Here is a 17,727-nt window from a genome sequence, read left to right as displayed (position 1 = left end):
GGGTTAACTGCAGTCCACAAAACTAGGGTGAATGTAACCCACTGTAGAAAACTTGAATAGCTTCAGCCCAATATATTGTACCACAAAACAGGGGTAACCTCCGCTTACTGTGCTAAACCACAAAAATGGGTTAATCTGTTCACTGTACTATACCAGAAAACTGGGGTAATTTCTGCCCACTGTACTATATCAGAGAACTGGGGTAACTTGAACTCACTGTTATATACCACAAAATTGGGGTAACCTTTACCCTTATACTATACAACAAAAGTGGGATAACATCTGTCCACGGTAATATAGCTCAAAACTGGGGTAACCACAAGTCCCTGTAATGAATATTCCACAAAAGAAGGGTAACCACAATACTACAAAACTATGGTAACATCTACCCACTGTAAATCCAACAAAACTGGGGTAACCTCTACCTAATGTACTATGTCACAAAACCAGGTTAATTTTTGCAAACTGTTATATATCTGAAAACTGGGTTATCCTCAGTCCACAAAAACTGGGGTAACATCCTTCTTAGTCCACAAAACTGGAGTAATACTGCTTTCTGTATTATTCCACAAAACTGGGGTAACCTTCGCCCACTTTACTACACCACAAAACTTGGGTATCCGCAGTTCGCAAAACTGAGGTAACATCTTTCTTAGCCCACAAAACTGAAGTGATTTTACCTTCTGTATTACACCACTAAACCGGGGTACTCTAAGCCCACTATACTACACCACAAAACTGGGGTGTCCTTAGTTCACAAAATTGGGATAACAACTTCCTTAGCCCACAAAACTAGAATGATTCTGCTTTTTGTATTTCACCATAAAACAAGGGCAACCTTAACCCACTATACTACACCACAAAACTGGGGTAACATCTTCCTTAGCCCACAAAACTTGAGTGATTCTGTTCTGTAGTAGACCACAAAACTGGGGTAACATCTTCCTTAGCCCAAAGAACTGGAGTGATTCTGCTTTCTGTATTACAGCACAAAACTGGGATAACCTTAACCCACTGTACTACACCACAAAGCTGAAGTATCCTCAATTCACAAAACTGGGGCAACTTCTTCCTTAGCCGACAAAACTGGAGTGATTTTACCTTCTGTATTACATCACAAAACTGGGGCAACCTTAGCCCACTGTACTACACCACAAAACTGGGGTAACCTCAGTCAAGTGTAATATACCACAATTAACCCGGTGCCAAACTCAAACAAAATCATTAAATATTTATTTATTATTGATTATATTTTTTATATTTTTATTATCTTCCTTAAATCAATAATCGCAAAAATGTTGTTGTTGTTGTTGTTGTTGTTATTGTTGTTTGTGTTGTTAATAACATTATTTTTCTTATCATCGTTGTCATTATTGTTGTTGTTGTTTTTGTTTTTGTAAGATTTTTCAGATTAAATTTTACATTTTTAGAATTCGTTATATTTTTTGCTATTTTATTTGTTGTGAGTTTCTTTTATATATTTATTTATTTATTTATTTTTGTTATTTGTTTGTTGTTAATGTATATTGTTATTGGTTTTATTTGTTTATTTGTTTGTTATTTTATTTTCTTATTCCTGTTATGAAATCAATATTCAGAAAATTGTTGTTGTCAGGGTTAGAAGGAGTCACAGCAACGGAGCGTGAGGTTTGGTTCCTGTTAATCTCCAACTCAATTCAAATCCAGCTGACATATGATTGAAAGCATTCCTAACATGACCATCCCATCTATTATTCAGCTATTGTCTATATACATTAACTCTTTAGCATTTAAACCGGCCACACCCAGCCTAAGTATTCTACATGTTTTATGCTAAAACCAGCCAGATTCCACCTCTCACACCTGCCCTACAATGTCATTGTAGAAATAAATTCCGCCGAGGTCGACTTTGCCTTTCATCCTTTTGGGGTCGATTAAATAAGTACCAGTTATGCTCTGGGGTCGATGTAATAGACTTAATTTCTTTGTCCTTGTTTGTCCCCTTTATGTTTAGCCCCTTGTGGGTAGTAAAGAAATAGGTATTTCGTCTGCCGCTACATTCTGAGTTCAAATTCCGCCGAGGTCGACTTTGCCTTTCATCCTTTCGAGGTTGATTAAATAAGTACCAGTTATGCACTGGGGTCAATGTAATCGACTTAATCCCTTTGTCTGTCCTTGTTTGTCCCCTCTGTGTTTAGCTCCTTGTGGATAGTAAAGAAATAAGAAATAAACAATCACCTCATCAAAACCGCAAATCTATGAGATAATGCGTGATTAATTGAAAACATCAACATCAAAAAATCAAATGGAAATTGTAGTTGTGATACCTGTGCCGGTGGCTTGTAAAAAAGCACCATCCAAACGTGGCCAATGCGAGCGTCGCCTTGACTGACTTCTGTGCTGGTGGCACATAAAAAGCACCAACCGATCGTGGCTGTTACCAGCTTCACCTGGCCCCTGTGCCGGTGGCACGTAAAAAGCACTCCCTACACTCACGGAGTGGTTGGTGTTAGGAAGGGCATCCAGCTATAGAAACACTACCAGATCAGACTGGATCCTGGTGCAGCCTCCTGGCTTCCCAGACCCCGGTCGAACCGTCCAACCCATGCTAGCATGGAAAACAGACGTTAAATGATGATGATGATGATGATGATCATCATCATCATCATTTACCATCTGTTTTCCATGCTGTCATGGGTTGCACAGTTTGTCAGAAGCTGACAAGGCCAGGAGCCACACCTGGTTGGTTTCTATGGTTGATGCCCTTCCTAATGCCAACCACTTAACAAAGTGTATTGAGTCCTTTTAACATGGCACCGGTATAGGTGCTTCCACATGGCACCAACACCACTGCTTTTTATGTGGGACCATCACCAGACTTTTTTTGTGGCACCATCAGCAGTACTCTTTATGTGGCACCGGCACCGAGAGGATCACCGAGTAATCTGAATGCTATAAAGGGTTAAGGTGTCCCCTGTTTTAAAAAGGTAGAGTGAGTTGAGTGAAATAGAGGTGCTACTTTTAGCATGCTGACTGACTGTTTCAGGTTTCTTTGGTGGCTTGTGTTGTTGTTGCTGTTGTTGGGGAATAACATTGAGGAGTGGTGTTGCAGACAGAGAGAGTGATGTTGTTTATGATGGAAAAGGCGTTCTTGTTGATGTTGTTGTTGTTGTTGTTGTTGTTGGTGGTGGTGGTGGTGGAAAATCATATTGCTCTGTTACTCCTTTACTTGTTTCAGTCATTTGACTGTGGCCATGCTGGAGCACCACCTGTAATCGAGCAAATCAAATCCAGGACTTATTCTTTGTAAGCCTAGTACTTATTCTATTGGTCTCTTTTTGCCGAACCGCTAAGTTATGGGGATGTAAACACACCAGCATCGGTTGTCAAGTGATGTTGGGGGGGGGGGCACACAAACACAAACATACACACACACACATATATATATATACATATATACGACGGGCTTCTTTCAGTTTCCGTCTACCAAATCCATCCACAAGGCTTTGGTCGGCCCAAGGCTATAGTAGAAGACACTTACCCAAGATACCATGCAGTGGGACTGAACCTGGAGCCATGTGGTTGGTAAGCAAGCTACTTACCACACAGCCACTCCTACACCTGTTTATATTAAGTGTTGTTGTTGTTGAATAAAATGGTATAGCAGGAGGGTGTGGTGGTGTTGTTGGTGGGAGTAGAAAAGGTGTTGTTGTTTAGCCCCAAATCGGTCTTAATCTAACCAACCCAACCCATAGCCATTTCTACCCTTTCTGATTTTAGGCATAATGTATCTTGAATTACACTAACTAATCTGTCCTTCTTTCTTTTTTAAGATGGCAGTTTGATTTGAAGGAAATTTGGCTGCTGTTTCTGGCAGGTTAAAACTTTCTGTTATAGGGAATGTTGTTGTTATGTGGCCCCAGCACCAGCATTGCTATTACAGATTTAACATTTTACCTATTTCTTTACTACCCACAAGGGGTTAAACACAGAGGGGACAAACAAGGACAGACAAAGGGATTAAGTTGATTACATTGACCCCAGTGCGTAACTGGTACTTATTAAATCGACCCCGAAAGGATGAAAGGCAAAGCCGACACCGGCGGAATTTGAACTCAGAACGTAGCGGCGGACGAAATACCGCAAAGCATTTCATCCAGTGTGCTAACGATTCTGCCAGCTCGCCGCCTGATACCATTTTACCACTTAACCTTTATCCTGTGATTGAGAGTTCTAATCTTGCCACATCTTTGTCAGTCTTGATCACCTTGTACCATCAGCATACAGCAATGTTTCCCATGGTTAAATACAATTCCATCCCAGACCTAAGGCATTCCATTCTCTCTTTATCCTTCGTGATGTGACTCAAACTGCTATTAACACCAATCAGTAGTGTCTCTGTTGGGGATTCATCACAGTAAAAACATCCCCTATGGTTTCATTGTGAGCCACCATGTTCTTGGTGAGCTTACAGAATTGACAAATACACTGTCGATAAATAAATTTAGTGTGAGTGAATTTGGTTGATAGAAACTGCAGGAAGCCCACATGCACTGGGTTTGTGACAGTTGAAGTTTGAAGAAGTGTAACGTTTATCATATCACTGACATAGAAACTTCAAGTTCTGAATGTAAGTCTCCATACTTGTATTATTCAATAAATAATTCTCCTCTATTTCCAATGATATTGAGACCTTCTTTTGCCATCACATGTGGTTTGTCAATATATATATATATTCAAAATGTGACCTCGTGTGTATCGTTGGCAATATTTTTCCTCCGTTTTCCCTTCCTTGGATATTTCCTTTTCCTATGTTTCTGATGAAGAGCTCCGCTTGAAACGTTAAATCCTCCTTCTTTCTTTCCTTTCCTGAGTGTCTAATAACACTATACTTGTTCCACGACCTCGCGTTGTTGTGTTTTCATTTTTAGATTAACTTTATATATATAATGGTAGATCGTTAGCCACTACACACATTTTTTTCTCTCCTTATTTTTTCTGTGTATCTTTCTGCAGAAGAGCGTAGGCTCGAAACGTAAAAGACTTTTTCTATTCCTGAGCGTTATACTAATACATCTGTTTGTTTTGTACACCACCTGTCTTTGTCTTTTATTTTTTTCGTAAACTCTCCCTAAATATATTATATATATATATATATATATATATATAATATATATATATATATAATAATATATATATAATAATAATATAGGGAGTAATATTTCTATGATTGGTTTATGTTTTTCACTGTTTGATTTGCCTAATAGTGGTTTTATCTCTAATTTAATATAAATATATATATATATATATATATACATTATAATAATTATATACATAATTATAACAGGGGATTGGCTATAAGCCTCTCTATGTGCTAGAAAATAGACGTCAAGGCACTAATACCACCGTAAAAACTCTGAAAAATAAAACATGGGCCGTTTTCTTTTTTGGAGTTTTTATGGTGGTAGTAGCATCTTTTGGCATCTATTTTCTATTTACCTATAAGGTTTTATTTCTGTGCTGACCCCTTGGTAATGTGTGAGTATGTAGTTGAAATTTATTGAGAAAAAAATGACAAAGACAGGTTTATGAACAACAAGCAACTGTATTAGTTTCACACTCAGGAAAAATGAAAAAGCCTTTTACGTTTCGAGCCTATGCTCTTCATCTACACACATATATATATATATGATGGGCTTCTTTCAGTTTCCGTCTACCAAATCCATTCACAAGGCTTTGGTCAGCCCAAGGCTATAGTAGAAGACACTTGCCCAAGGTGCCATGCAGTGGGACTGAACCCCAAACTATGTGATTGGGAAGCAAGCTTCTTACCACACAACCTCTCCTGTGGTTATAATATATATATACACACACACACACACATATATATATATATACCCATACGTATATATACGATAGATACACACACACAGACATATATATATATATATTTACAACAGTCTTCTTTCAGTTTTTGTCTACCAAATCCACTCACAAGGCTTTGGTCAGCCTATGGCTATAGTAGCGGACACTTGCCAAATGGTGCCAGACAATAGGACAGAACCTGAGATCTCTTGGTTGGGAAGCATATTTCTCAAACGCAATATATTTGTGTAAACACACACACACACACATATAGATTATATATTCTATATATTAGTTAGATAGATGTAGACATATATGTGTACCAACAGTTACATAAGCTGGCCAGCAACCAATTAGCTGTAACGAAGGGCAATTAGATAAGCTGGTGACAGTGGCGGTGGGAGGAGGTTTCACACCTGAGACGTCACCTGACACATGCATCTCGTTAACATAATTAACAACATTTTTGAAAATATTTAAAATATTTCAATGAAATAAAAACAGAGAGAACAAAGATAAGATATTAATTCTTTAATATTTGTATTATCAAACAGAACTGGTTATATATATATATATATATTTATAGATTTATGTACATATAGTTAGTTATAGTTAATCTGTGAGAATATATATATGTATTTATATATATACACACACACACACATATTATATTATGTTATATTATATTTATTATATTATAATATATATATACATGCACATATTTACATAGACAATTTGATGTGTGTATGCGTGACAGGGTGTAAAAAAAACTGGCTGAAAAATGAGTGAATACCAGTAATAGACAGGGTCTGTGTGAGGACAGTAGCTTATTTTTTTTAGTGAGGTGGAGACCCTTTAAAGAGGGTTACTTGATTCTTTAACCATATTTCCATTGAAATATATTTCCTGCGTGTCAAGTAATTTTTGAAAAAAATAATGAAGAGTTTTTAGTTAAAAAAAACTTGCTGTTTGGAGCATCAAGAGAGGTTTTAATTTAGAGCCTTTTAAAATAGGAAGTTTGTATGAAAACCATGGGGCTGGTTGGTATGAAAGGAGTTAACGACTTGTCAAGGATGATGACGATGACTTAACCCTTTAGTGTTCAGATTACTCTGTTAAATGTAATATTTTTTTGACTCAAATTGTTTTGAATTAATCATGCATTATCTTATAGCTTTGAGGTTTCAATGACGTGATTGTTCATTTTTAGAATGTCAATGTAGGTAAGGTGTGAGAGCCCTGATCTGGTCAGATTAAACATAAAATAGGTAGAAAACTTCGGCCGGATATGGCCAGTTTAAACACTAAAGGGTTAACTTTTAGAGTCTACCATCATCATCATCACCACTAACATCATCAACAGCTTTAATCCTTATTAATTTTGGATACTTTAACATTTGAAATTTTTAAAAAGAAGTTTATCATGTGACAGGAAGTAGTTTAAAACATTTATTTAATCATTTTTTTCCCCTCTTGTCCCTCCAACAATTGACATATTTTATAGTTAATACAAGAAAGAGGTTGATTTGTATTTTTTCGGTGCATGTCTTCTCTTTGTTTTAATTTTTCTCCTTTTGCCTTTCCAAATCCCTAATTCTCATTTACTACTGACCCCTGACATTGGAGTTATACTGCTACAAAGCCCACTTGTTGAAAAGCATAAAACCCTGAACCACAAACTCGAAGGAGGGCAGCAGGATGTTGGTGGAGTTTTTGTGTGGAACATTTTCACTAGGACCGTGCCTTACTCCAGCATTTACTAACCCACCAGAGACTCATTAGTATTCACAGATGTACTCTGCACTGAACTCCATTGTATTGCACCAATACTCTTCCGTCTTTAGTCACTTTACAAAATGCTTCACTTCATCTATGCCACTGATGCTGATGGGGAAATGTATGAACATCACAACTTCCTATTTATCTTGCCCTTGCAGTCATTGAGAAGCAATAAGTAAAAGATGAACAGTTTTTGAATAAAGTTAAACACTTCCGTCAGAAGATGTTTAGCTCTTATCAACCACATTGTATAGTGTGGTGTTTATGTGGTCTATATATATGTATGTATATACTGTAACATATATTTGCCAATTAAGTGTGGGGTCCTATACAGGACAGTACTACTGATGTTTATAGCCCCAGGAAGACATCTCTTCCAGCAGGATAATGACATACACACACACACACACCCTGGTCTGAATTTTGATATTCTTTGCTTAGAACAAAAGAGGTACGTGTGATGTTCATGGCTTTTCCAAGAGCATCATTGACATAAATGAAGTTAAAATACTTTGACGAAGGGTTGAATGTGGTCTATCATAGGCTTTGCCTCCACTTAATCAGTGAGGTCAGTGTCGCACACACACACTCTTGTGATGCGTGTGCCTGGTCTACCCTTATCAAATGGGTGGTCATGGTAGGTATATTGGATTTCGTCTATTTGTACCCCACAGTCATTTTGATGTCATGTGCTGTTCTCTCACTCGATAATAATAATGATAGCAATGACACAACAGGGCCTGAGATTTGAGGGGAGGGGGACTCCTAGTTGACTAAATTCATTGCAGTACTTGACTCGTTCTTTATTTTATTCTGCCTTAGAAGATGAATGAGGGGGGGGGGAGACAAAAGGAAAAAAAAAATCCATGACAGAATTTCAACTGAGACTGGAGAAGGATGTGAAGAAACACCACAAGGTATCTCAGTCCGACTCTCTGTTGTTTCTGCCTCCTACTTCTCCTCCACTAACAACAACAACAACAACAACGACCACAACAATGTCATTAGCCACACCCAAAGATGTGTTTAAGTTTCACATTATTGTAGTTGTTGTTGTTGTCGTTTTGCCCACCCCGCACCTCCAACACCTTCCCTTTTTTCATCCTCAGCAACATTTTTTGATGCAAAAAAATATACTTGGTAGAAAAAATAAATAAAATTTTCTTACAAAGAAAAGAAAAAAAAAGAAATGATAAAATATAAAATAAAAAAATGTTTTCTATAAACCAAAAAAAAAAAAAAAATCATTTTTCTTGAAAACAAAGTAAATAAATAAATAAAATTTTCTTAAAAAAAAAAAATGTCTGCCTTCAATATATCATTAAAAATAAGAACTGAAGCAATATTGATGGTGATGATGATGATGCTGCTGTTGATGATGATGATGATGATGATGATGGTTGTGGCTGTGGCAAATTAAGAATGGTTTAAAGATTTCAACTGAAACTATGACAGAAATAAATTGGAAGAGTTTTTCTCCTTAATACGATGAAGATGTTTAGGCTTTTGCCATATTTGGGTGGTGGTGGTGGTGGTGGGCAATGGTTTATTGCAGGGAAACTGGAGGAAAAATGTGTGTGGAGGGGTGGAGGTGGAGGTGGTGAAGAATAAGGAGACCCAGGGAGGTTAAACATTAAATTTCTACTTTATGTTTCTTTTTTGTTTTTTTTTCCCTCGTCCCCCTTTTTTTTTTGTCTCCGGGAATGAAGAATGAGAAAAGAATTTCCCTTTGTATATTTAAACTCCTAAAACTGGACCAACATTTCTTGAAGAATTCATTTGGTTTAAACACACACACACACACGTGTGTGTGTGTCTATAACACCTATGTACATATATATATATATATGTATGTATATATATATATGCATATATATATATATATATATGTATGTATATATATACATATATATATACGTATATATACATATATATATATATGTATATATATATATATGTATATATATATATATATGTATATATATATGTATATATATACGTATATATATATGTGTATATATATATGTATATATGTATATATATATACATATATATATATGTGTATATATATGTGTGTATATATATATATGTGTATATATAATATATATATGTGTGTGTGTGTGTATATATATATACATATAAACACACACATTCAAATATGCAGGGTTATTTAATATTCCTATGTGTTTTCTCTTTTCTTTTTGTTATTTTATTTTTTCCTTTCTTTCTTTCTTCAAGAAAACTAGACAAGAAGGTAGATGTGGAAAAGTGGAAACAAAGAATCAATAGTTAGCAGTCTTATGATTTTGATAGCTACTGTCCAACTAAACAATACGACAAGAAAAGAAAGAGAGCAGAGATTGTGGATAGATGTGAATGTGAAATGCTTAAAGTCTGTGTGAATATAGAGAGTGAAAGAGAGAGAGAAAGACATAGAGAGAGTGTGGAAGAGAGAAGAGAGAGAGTGAGACATTGAAGTTTCAAGGGAGGAAAACAAAGAGTTCGTATAAAGGGAGGTAATAATACACAAGTAAAAAAAAACAAACCAACAAAAGGCTGTGTACATAAAAAAACAAATCTTCATAGAAATAATAAAAAAAAAACAAGAAATAAATAAAATGTCTCTTGTTGTTGTTGTTGTTGTTGCCTTCTTTGTTAACAAAAAGAAGAAATATCTGGTATAAAAATTCAATCAATTTATTTATCAGGTTTTTGATTGAGCAAGAATTATTTCTAAGTTTATAATTCTCCCCCTCTTTCTTTTTCACACATCTCTCCATGACAATTGAGTTAGTAACAAAATGTTCTCTCATACGTGTGTGTGTGTGTGTGTGTGTAAGCCATTGTTTCCAGATGATTATTATTATTATTATTGTTGTTATCATTAATTATTATCTTCATCATCATCATTGTTTCAGTTTCTTTAACATGTCATACTGGATTGTGACAAAACTTGGGCAATAGCTACGTACCCACTGTGTGTGAGTGTATGTGTGTATATTATATATATTATATATACACACACACATATATACATGCATATATACATACACATATATATATACACACACACATATATATATATATATATATATATATATATATATATATATATATATATATATATATGTGCATAACTATATTTACATTTATTTTATCAATATAATATATTCTTTTATTTCTATTATCATTATTACTATTATTATTGTTGTTGTTGTAGTTGAAGTAGTAGTCCAAATAAATTGTCAGAAATTTCTCTTTGGCAAAACTTTTTGCTTTCTTTTTTTTTTTTTTACATAATTATCAAGATAAAATATATGGCATTATATTAAGACCTGTGTAAGTATGTGTATATATGAGTGTGTATGTGCCTAGCCTACTGTTATCTGTGCTGTGTTGAAGGTTTTTTTGCTACTCAAGTAGACAAATGGAACAGGCAAAAAAAGTCCCCACATTCGCAGGCACAGACAGACAAAACAACAAACATTCCATGCCGAACACTAAGTTGATTTATCTGCACTATCTTGGTAAAGCACCACCTGGGATGCAGGAATATCGTGTCTCACCTGCTTCTGAGATATACATTCCAACCTTATTGTCCCTCTGGTGCCTTACCAAATGGTCCTTGCGAGAGAAAGCGAACCCACATAAATTACATTTAAAGGGTCTTTCTCCAGTGTGAGTCCTTTTATGAACAGTCAGATGGTATTTCTGTACAAACCCCTTTCCACAGATTTCACAGATGAAAGGTTTGTCTTGGTTATGGCTTCGCACGTGCCTCTCAAACATCTCACAATTTGTAAACACTTTCTCGCAAATAACACACGTGAAAGTCTGCAGAGATGGGCTGTGGTTCTGATTGTGTTTCTCATTGTAGGCCTTCATGCATTCTTCACAATCAAAATTTAAGTTCTCTCCATCTTGGAAGTCTGCATCCAGTGGACAAATGTTCTGACACATGGAAGTGTCTTCATTTGGACACATGGACATTGGTGGAGTGTTCTGACTAAAATATTCCCGGTGTGTTTTCATGTGCCGAGTTAAATTACCGTTTGTAGAGAAATAGTTCTGACATATTGTACATCGGAATGAATTGTTATTTCTTTGTAATGGAGAATTGTTCAGATTTTGCTGGGCTATAAATTCGTCGTGGGTTTTCATGTGTCTCGTCAGATTGCCGTTTGTAGAGAAAACTGAACAACAAGTGGTGCAGCGATGTGATTCTTCAGGTTCGTATGGAACAATTGGGCTGACGCTATTTTGCAGATAGGTGTCTTCATGACTACGAAAATGCCTGGTCAAATCACCGTTCCTTGAGAAAGTGCGTGCACAAATATTGCATTTAAATGGTTTCTCCTCTTGGTAAAAAGCTAAATTTTCGTGTTCCTGCAGAACGGTTTCACCATGCGTCCTCATATGTCTTGTTAGATCTCCAGGTCGTGAGAACAATCGTTTGCATATTGGACAAATGATGGGTTGGTCTTCGAGATAGGATCTCATGCCGTTCTGAGGTTCGTCTTTGAGACAAGGTCGTGGAATACTGCAATGTTGTTCATCCATACAACCCTTAGGGCTGCCATGGCTTTGACTATCAAAACACGGTTTCATTGCAAGTGGAGCGTGAGAGGCTTCCATATGCATCTTCATATGTTCTGTCATATCTATAAACGTGGAGAACACACGTCGGCAGAGGCGGCAAGAGAATGCCATCGGGGGTTCTTCTGTACAACCACCGTTACAGCCGTATACATTGTGGGGCATGCAGGATTCAGTATGGCCCTTCATATGCCTGGTAAGGTCATTGTTTTGGGAAAATGCAAGTCCGCAGATGTTACATTTAAAGGGGTCATTATTATTACAGTTGTTATTGATTTGGTTGCAGTTCTGGAGCAACGGTTCCTCGTGGGTTTTGAAATGTCTGGTGAGATCCCCATTGCGGGTGAATTCAATGCCACATACATTGCAGAAAAACATCCCTTCTTTTTGGTAGCAATGGTTGGGGCTGTTCTGGATCACCACTTCTTCGTGGATCTTCATATGTCTGGTGAGGTTACCGTTGGTTGAAAATGTAGACTGGCAGATATTGCATTTAAATACCTCTCCGTTCAGGCAGTTGGCAACTTGAGATGGCTGATATGACGGCTCTTCGTGAACTCGAAAATGGCGCGTCAGATCACCGTTCCTTGAAAACACACGTTCACAGATGTTACACTTAAATGGCTTCTCATCTTGACACAGGAGATGAGGGTTCAAGTATTGTGGCTGCTGTTGCCTCGTGTCTTCTTCATGGAACCTCATATGTCGCATCAAGTCACCATTCCTAGAGAAAGTACGTTCACAGTAATTGCATTTGTAGGGTCGGTCTGAATCGCAGACCACCGGTTGGGGCTGCGATAAGGGTTGGGGCTGCGGTAAGTGTTGGGGCTGCGGTAAGTGTTGGGGCTGCGGTAAGTGTTGGGGCTGCGGTAAGTGTTGGGCCAGAGGCTGTGGCTGTGGTTGGCACTGGGGTAGGGGCTGTGGTAGGGCCTGGGGTAGGGGCTGGGGTTGGCACTGGGGTGGGGTCAGGGGTGGTGGAGGGGTATACTCTTCCTGCGGAGCAATCTCAGTTTCATGATTCTTTTCGTGATCAATCAGGTTTATCTTCTGAGAGAATCCCAGCCCACAAACGTTACAGCGGAACAATGGTTTCAGCAGTTTATTCGGCCTCTTGTGTGTCCTCTTGTGTTGCTTCAGGTGGTTGCGGCGAGTGAAGGTCTTGCTGCAGATCTTGCAGTCAAACGACTTCATTTGCCGATGGGTCAGTTTATGCTTCTCGAGATCAAGAAAACCAGCAAATTCCTCATTGCAAATCTGGCACCGATGAGAATTTTCCATTGTCTGAACACGGATGACAGCGGTGCCTTCCTCTCCTTCCTGTTCCAGTTGCTGGCAGTATTCCTCTTCTTCTTTGATCCGTTTCAACCTCTGCTGCTCTTCTTCCTTGCTCTTCTCTTCAAGTCGGGCAGCCTCTTCCTCTTCATCGGCCACCTCCATACCCTCGCTGTCTTCACTAACAACATTATTATTATCATCATTGAAATTATTATAATTAGTATTATTATTAATATCATCGTTACTGCTATTTTCAGCATAATCATTAATCAGTTTCTTTTCATTATTATCACTAACGAATTCCGAGTTCATTTCACATCCTTCTTCCTGGCACGAAGAAGACATTTGGTCAACCAATTTCTCATTTTCTTCTTCCATCTGTAGTTCTTCTTGATGCTCTTGTTGGTGTTGTTGTTGTTGTTGATCTGTAGCTTCTTGTTTCATGTCGTTATCTCCTGCTTCTCCATTTTCTTCATTCGGGCCATTATTATTATCCACGCTTTTCTTCCGTTCAACATTCGCGGCCCTAGATTTCTTTCGTCGTTTCAAATTGCTGCTTCGAGACATTTTTGCACAATTTTTTTATCCTTCAGTTGGCAAACATGAATTTTCAAGAAAGAATTTTATATATACAGATATTTATATATCTGAGTAACAAGCAATATTTCAGTCGGTCAGAGGTGATCAATGAACGTCTATATCAATACTGGAGAATATTATAAAATGTTATATATATATATATACATATATATATATATCTGTGTGTGTATTGACTCTAGGCCAGCTAAGAAAGTTTAATTGGAGTTAGAAATGAAGTAAGGAGAGATTGGTCAACCAAATATATTTCTAAGATGTGTTTTGTATGTCGTGTCTTCTTGTTTGATGGTGGAAAAACCTTGAGAGTTAAATATCAAGTGAGAGAAGATTGTTGGCTCAGATAGCAGCGTACAATGGTGGCTTTTGCTTTTCTTCAGGATTACTGCCGCAAAACAGCTTTCAAAGATGCTTTCTCGTGTCAAACAAAGAAGAAATTCTGAAAAATATGAAGAAAAACAAAATGAAAATTTAAAAAAAAAGAATATTTAATAAAACTGACAACAGAAAATAGATAATTTTAACAAAATAATAAATTTTTCAGAAGAAATAAAAAAAATAATATGTATCTTGTATAAAACATAGACCATATCTATCTGATCTCTATAATTAAAATTAAAATGCTTGCATAGATGTTGTTGTTCAGCTGCCGGTAGGCCTCTGATTAAACAATAAACAAACCAATATTCAAAAGCATTCTAACCATGACCATCAGTCTTATTTTCAGAAACAGTGTATACTCTGAATTGCATTTTCTCCCCTTTGTGTAAGGTAAGAGATTTGGCTACTATATCTAGCAATTTGAGTGACCACTCAGAGGCTCTCTCTCTCTCAGGTAAGATATTAGTATGTGGAGGAGTGGTGAGGTCAGCTGAGGTGCAGGTGGTGTGGTGGTATGATGGAGAAATCAGCAGAGGTGTCCAGGATGTGGTCAATACATCTTAGGTGTGTGTGTGTATATATAAAAGGTCAGCCTTACAGTTGACCTCTGTCACCCAAGCATGTAGGGGTTCAACAAGGAATGCTTCTATTTCCTTTCTTTTTTCTTTACAATAGTAGTAGTAGTAGCAGCAGTAGTTGTGGTGGTGGTGGTGGTGTTTGTAATTAAGGTGTGGTTAGTTTCTGGGTCAGGTGGAAACTCTCTTCCTTTTCTCCATTCCTCTGATCCAACTAGGTGTATATACACATGTATATATTATATATATAATGTGTGTGTGTGTGTGCACGCATATATATGTATGTATATAACATATGTAATGTATATGCATATACGTGTGTCATATGTTACACATACACACATACATGCACACATACCTTACACATGCATGTGTCTACTTCAAAAAGGTATGACAACGACATAGACGACTACGATGATGATGACGATGATGATGATGATGATAGTGGTATGGTAAGTAGTTTTAATGATATTCATAGGAAATATAAAAAGACAGATGACGATGGTAATAATGCCAATGATGATGATGATGATGATGATGGTGTAGAGAATAAAGAAAACAATGGCAGGAGTGGAAGTGGCCTCGATGGTATTGGCGGTGGTAATGGTGGTGGTGGTGGTGGTGGTGGTGGTGGTGTTTCGTGGTGGTCATAGCGGAATGATGGTTGCGGCGGTGGCGGAATACATCGGGTGGTGGAGGCGGCGGTAGTACCAGTGATAAGGCGATAGTAATGATGATGGTGGTGGTGGTGGCGGCGGTGCAGCTTTCACACTCCCCCGACTTCCTCTTCAACACCGCCGCCACCATCTAACTTTACGCTACTTTATCACACACGCTTGCGCGCGCACACGTACACGTGTATATTTATACATACACACACACATACACACATATATATATATATTGTACACATACACACACAACCTACTTTTTAGAATCACTCCCACTACTACCATCATTCTCCCTCGTCTCTCTGTTGAGGGAGATAAAAACAATGGGAGAGGGAAGAAGAGAAGGAATAAGCAGAGAAGAGATGGAGGGAGTGAAAGAGAGAAAAAGACTCTTCGTGTGTGTATGTGTGTGCGTTTGTGTGTTGTGTGTGTGTGCGTGCGTGTGTATGTGTGCGCCCAAAACCCAGACTGCTAAGAATTCAATGACCTCCATCTCCTCCCCTTCTTCCTGCTATACACTCCCTGTCTATACGATCATATCTTTCTAATCCTCCTCTTTCTCTCACTGTAATTACATGCATACACACACATAGAAGCACACAAACACATATATATTACATATATATACACACATACATATATGCCCTCTCTTTCCTCCCACTCTCTATCATTCTCTCTTCCTCCCTCTTCTCTCTGCTTTCAAACCAAGTTTCCCTTCGTTCCTCCCCACCCCCCGTCGACTTCTCTTGTCCTATTTATATATATAAACCTCTCTTTTTCTGTTTTCATTTATTTTATCATTGCCTTCTCTTTTCCTATCTATATCTATCTAAGTCTTCTTCTACTATTTATCATCGTATATTCTATTTTCTTTCTCGATCAAAAACTCAAAGAGCAGACGATACCATCATTTTCCCCCTCCAGTCCTCCCATCTATCTATCTGTTCCACAATCTTTTCCTACTCCCTCTGTTTTTGAAGCCATTTAATAATACTCCCTCCTCCTTTCACTATTCTTTTACTCGTTCTCCTTTCTGTATCTTTTTCTGTCACTCTCTCTCTCTCTCTCTCTCTTCTCCATTCACTCTCATTCTTCTCCCCCGCTTGTCAGTCTCTCTCATTTTATTTCCTTTCGTCTTGCTTTCTTTCTATTCTTATTCTGCAAGCTTTTCCTTATTCCCTCTGTTAGTCTTACATGAGAAAGAGAAGAGATAGTCAGAAAAGAGTGAGAGTGAGAGAAGAGAGAGTCATATAAAGAGTGTGAGAGAGAGAGAGAGAGTGAGAAGACAGTCAGAGAAAGAGTGAGAGAGAAAAGAGATAGTAAGAAGAGAGAGAGAAGAGATAGTCAGAAAAGAGTCAGAAAAGAGAGAGAGAGTCATAAAAAGAAAAAGACACATAAAGAGAGAGAGAGAGAAAACTCTAGCTTTCCCTTTCATGTTTTCTCATTCTATTCCACATTCTCCTCCTACTCTCTGACAGTATATCATACAATCAATTCACTCTCCCTCCTTACACACTCCCTCTTATTGCCTACCACACCATATACACACATACACGTATACACACACACACACATCCTCTTCCATCCCCCCTTTCTCTCTATGCGCCAGAGTCATTCGGTTTATTTTCTGTTTTCTATTTTGTTATCTCTTCCATCTTTCTCTCTCTCTCTCTCTCTCTCCTTCTCTTCCCCCTCTCTCTAACACTATTACTATCTTATCATCCTCTATCTTCTCCCCCTTTCTCTCGAATACACAGCCTCTCACCTCTCACCCACTCTCTCTATCTCTCTTACTCTCTCCCTCTCTCTCTTCGATCTCTCAAACTGTTTTTTTCACCCCCTATTTTCCATTAATTTTCCTATTTCTCTATATTTTTTAAAATCTCCTCTTTATTTTTTTTGCTACATCTCTCTCTTTTATACTTTAGTTATTTTATATGCTTCTAGCTTCTTATATTATTGTTTTATTTTATTTTTTTTGTTGCTTTCATTATCTCTAACTCCCCGTCTCT

General features: G+C 37.5%; 1 protein-coding gene and 1 long non-coding RNA gene across 3 annotated transcripts; both read right to left on the bottom strand.

The window, feature by feature from the left end:
• Positions 1-6,674: 6,674 nt before the first annotated feature.
• LOC118766099 lies at positions 6,675-8,888 on the bottom strand. The gene is made up of 2 exons (XR_005002025.1): positions 7,150-8,888; positions 6,675-6,930 (listed from the first exon to the last, which is right to left on the bottom strand). It is a non-coding gene; the product is annotated as an uncharacterized LOC118766099 (long non-coding RNA).
• Positions 8,889-10,871: 1,983 nt separating this feature from the next.
• Positions 10,872-14,542, bottom strand: LOC115218900 (zinc finger protein 37-like). Of its 2 annotated transcripts, XM_036509318.1 has the most exons (2): positions 13,102-14,542; positions 10,872-13,011 (listed from the first exon to the last, which is right to left on the bottom strand). In XM_036509318.1, the coding sequence occupies exons 1-2, from the start codon at positions 14,059-14,061 to the stop codon at positions 11,143-11,145; spliced, it is 2,829 nt and encodes a 942-aa protein (XP_036365211.1). In that variant the 5' UTR covers positions 14,062-14,542; the 3' UTR covers positions 10,872-11,142. The 2 variants fall into 2 exon arrangements, with proteins under 2 accessions (XP_036365211.1, XP_029644758.1); XM_029788898.2 differs by having other exon boundaries at positions 10,872-14,542.
• Between the last annotated feature and the right edge of the window lie 3,185 nt (positions 14,543-17,727).

This window comes from Octopus sinensis, linkage group LG14, assembly GCF_006345805.1.
Source record: "Octopus sinensis linkage group LG14, ASM634580v1, whole genome shotgun sequence".
Lineage (NCBI taxonomy): Eukaryota > Metazoa > Mollusca > Cephalopoda > Octopoda > Octopodidae > Octopus > Octopus sinensis.
This window is presented reverse-complemented; position numbering and strand designations above follow the sequence as displayed.

Excerpts from the sequence above, each read along its gene's own strand:
- LOC115218900 (XM_029788898.2), bottom strand. The coding sequence starts at position 14,061 with ATGTCTCGAAGCAGCAATTTGAAACGACGAAAGAAATCTAGGGCCGCG.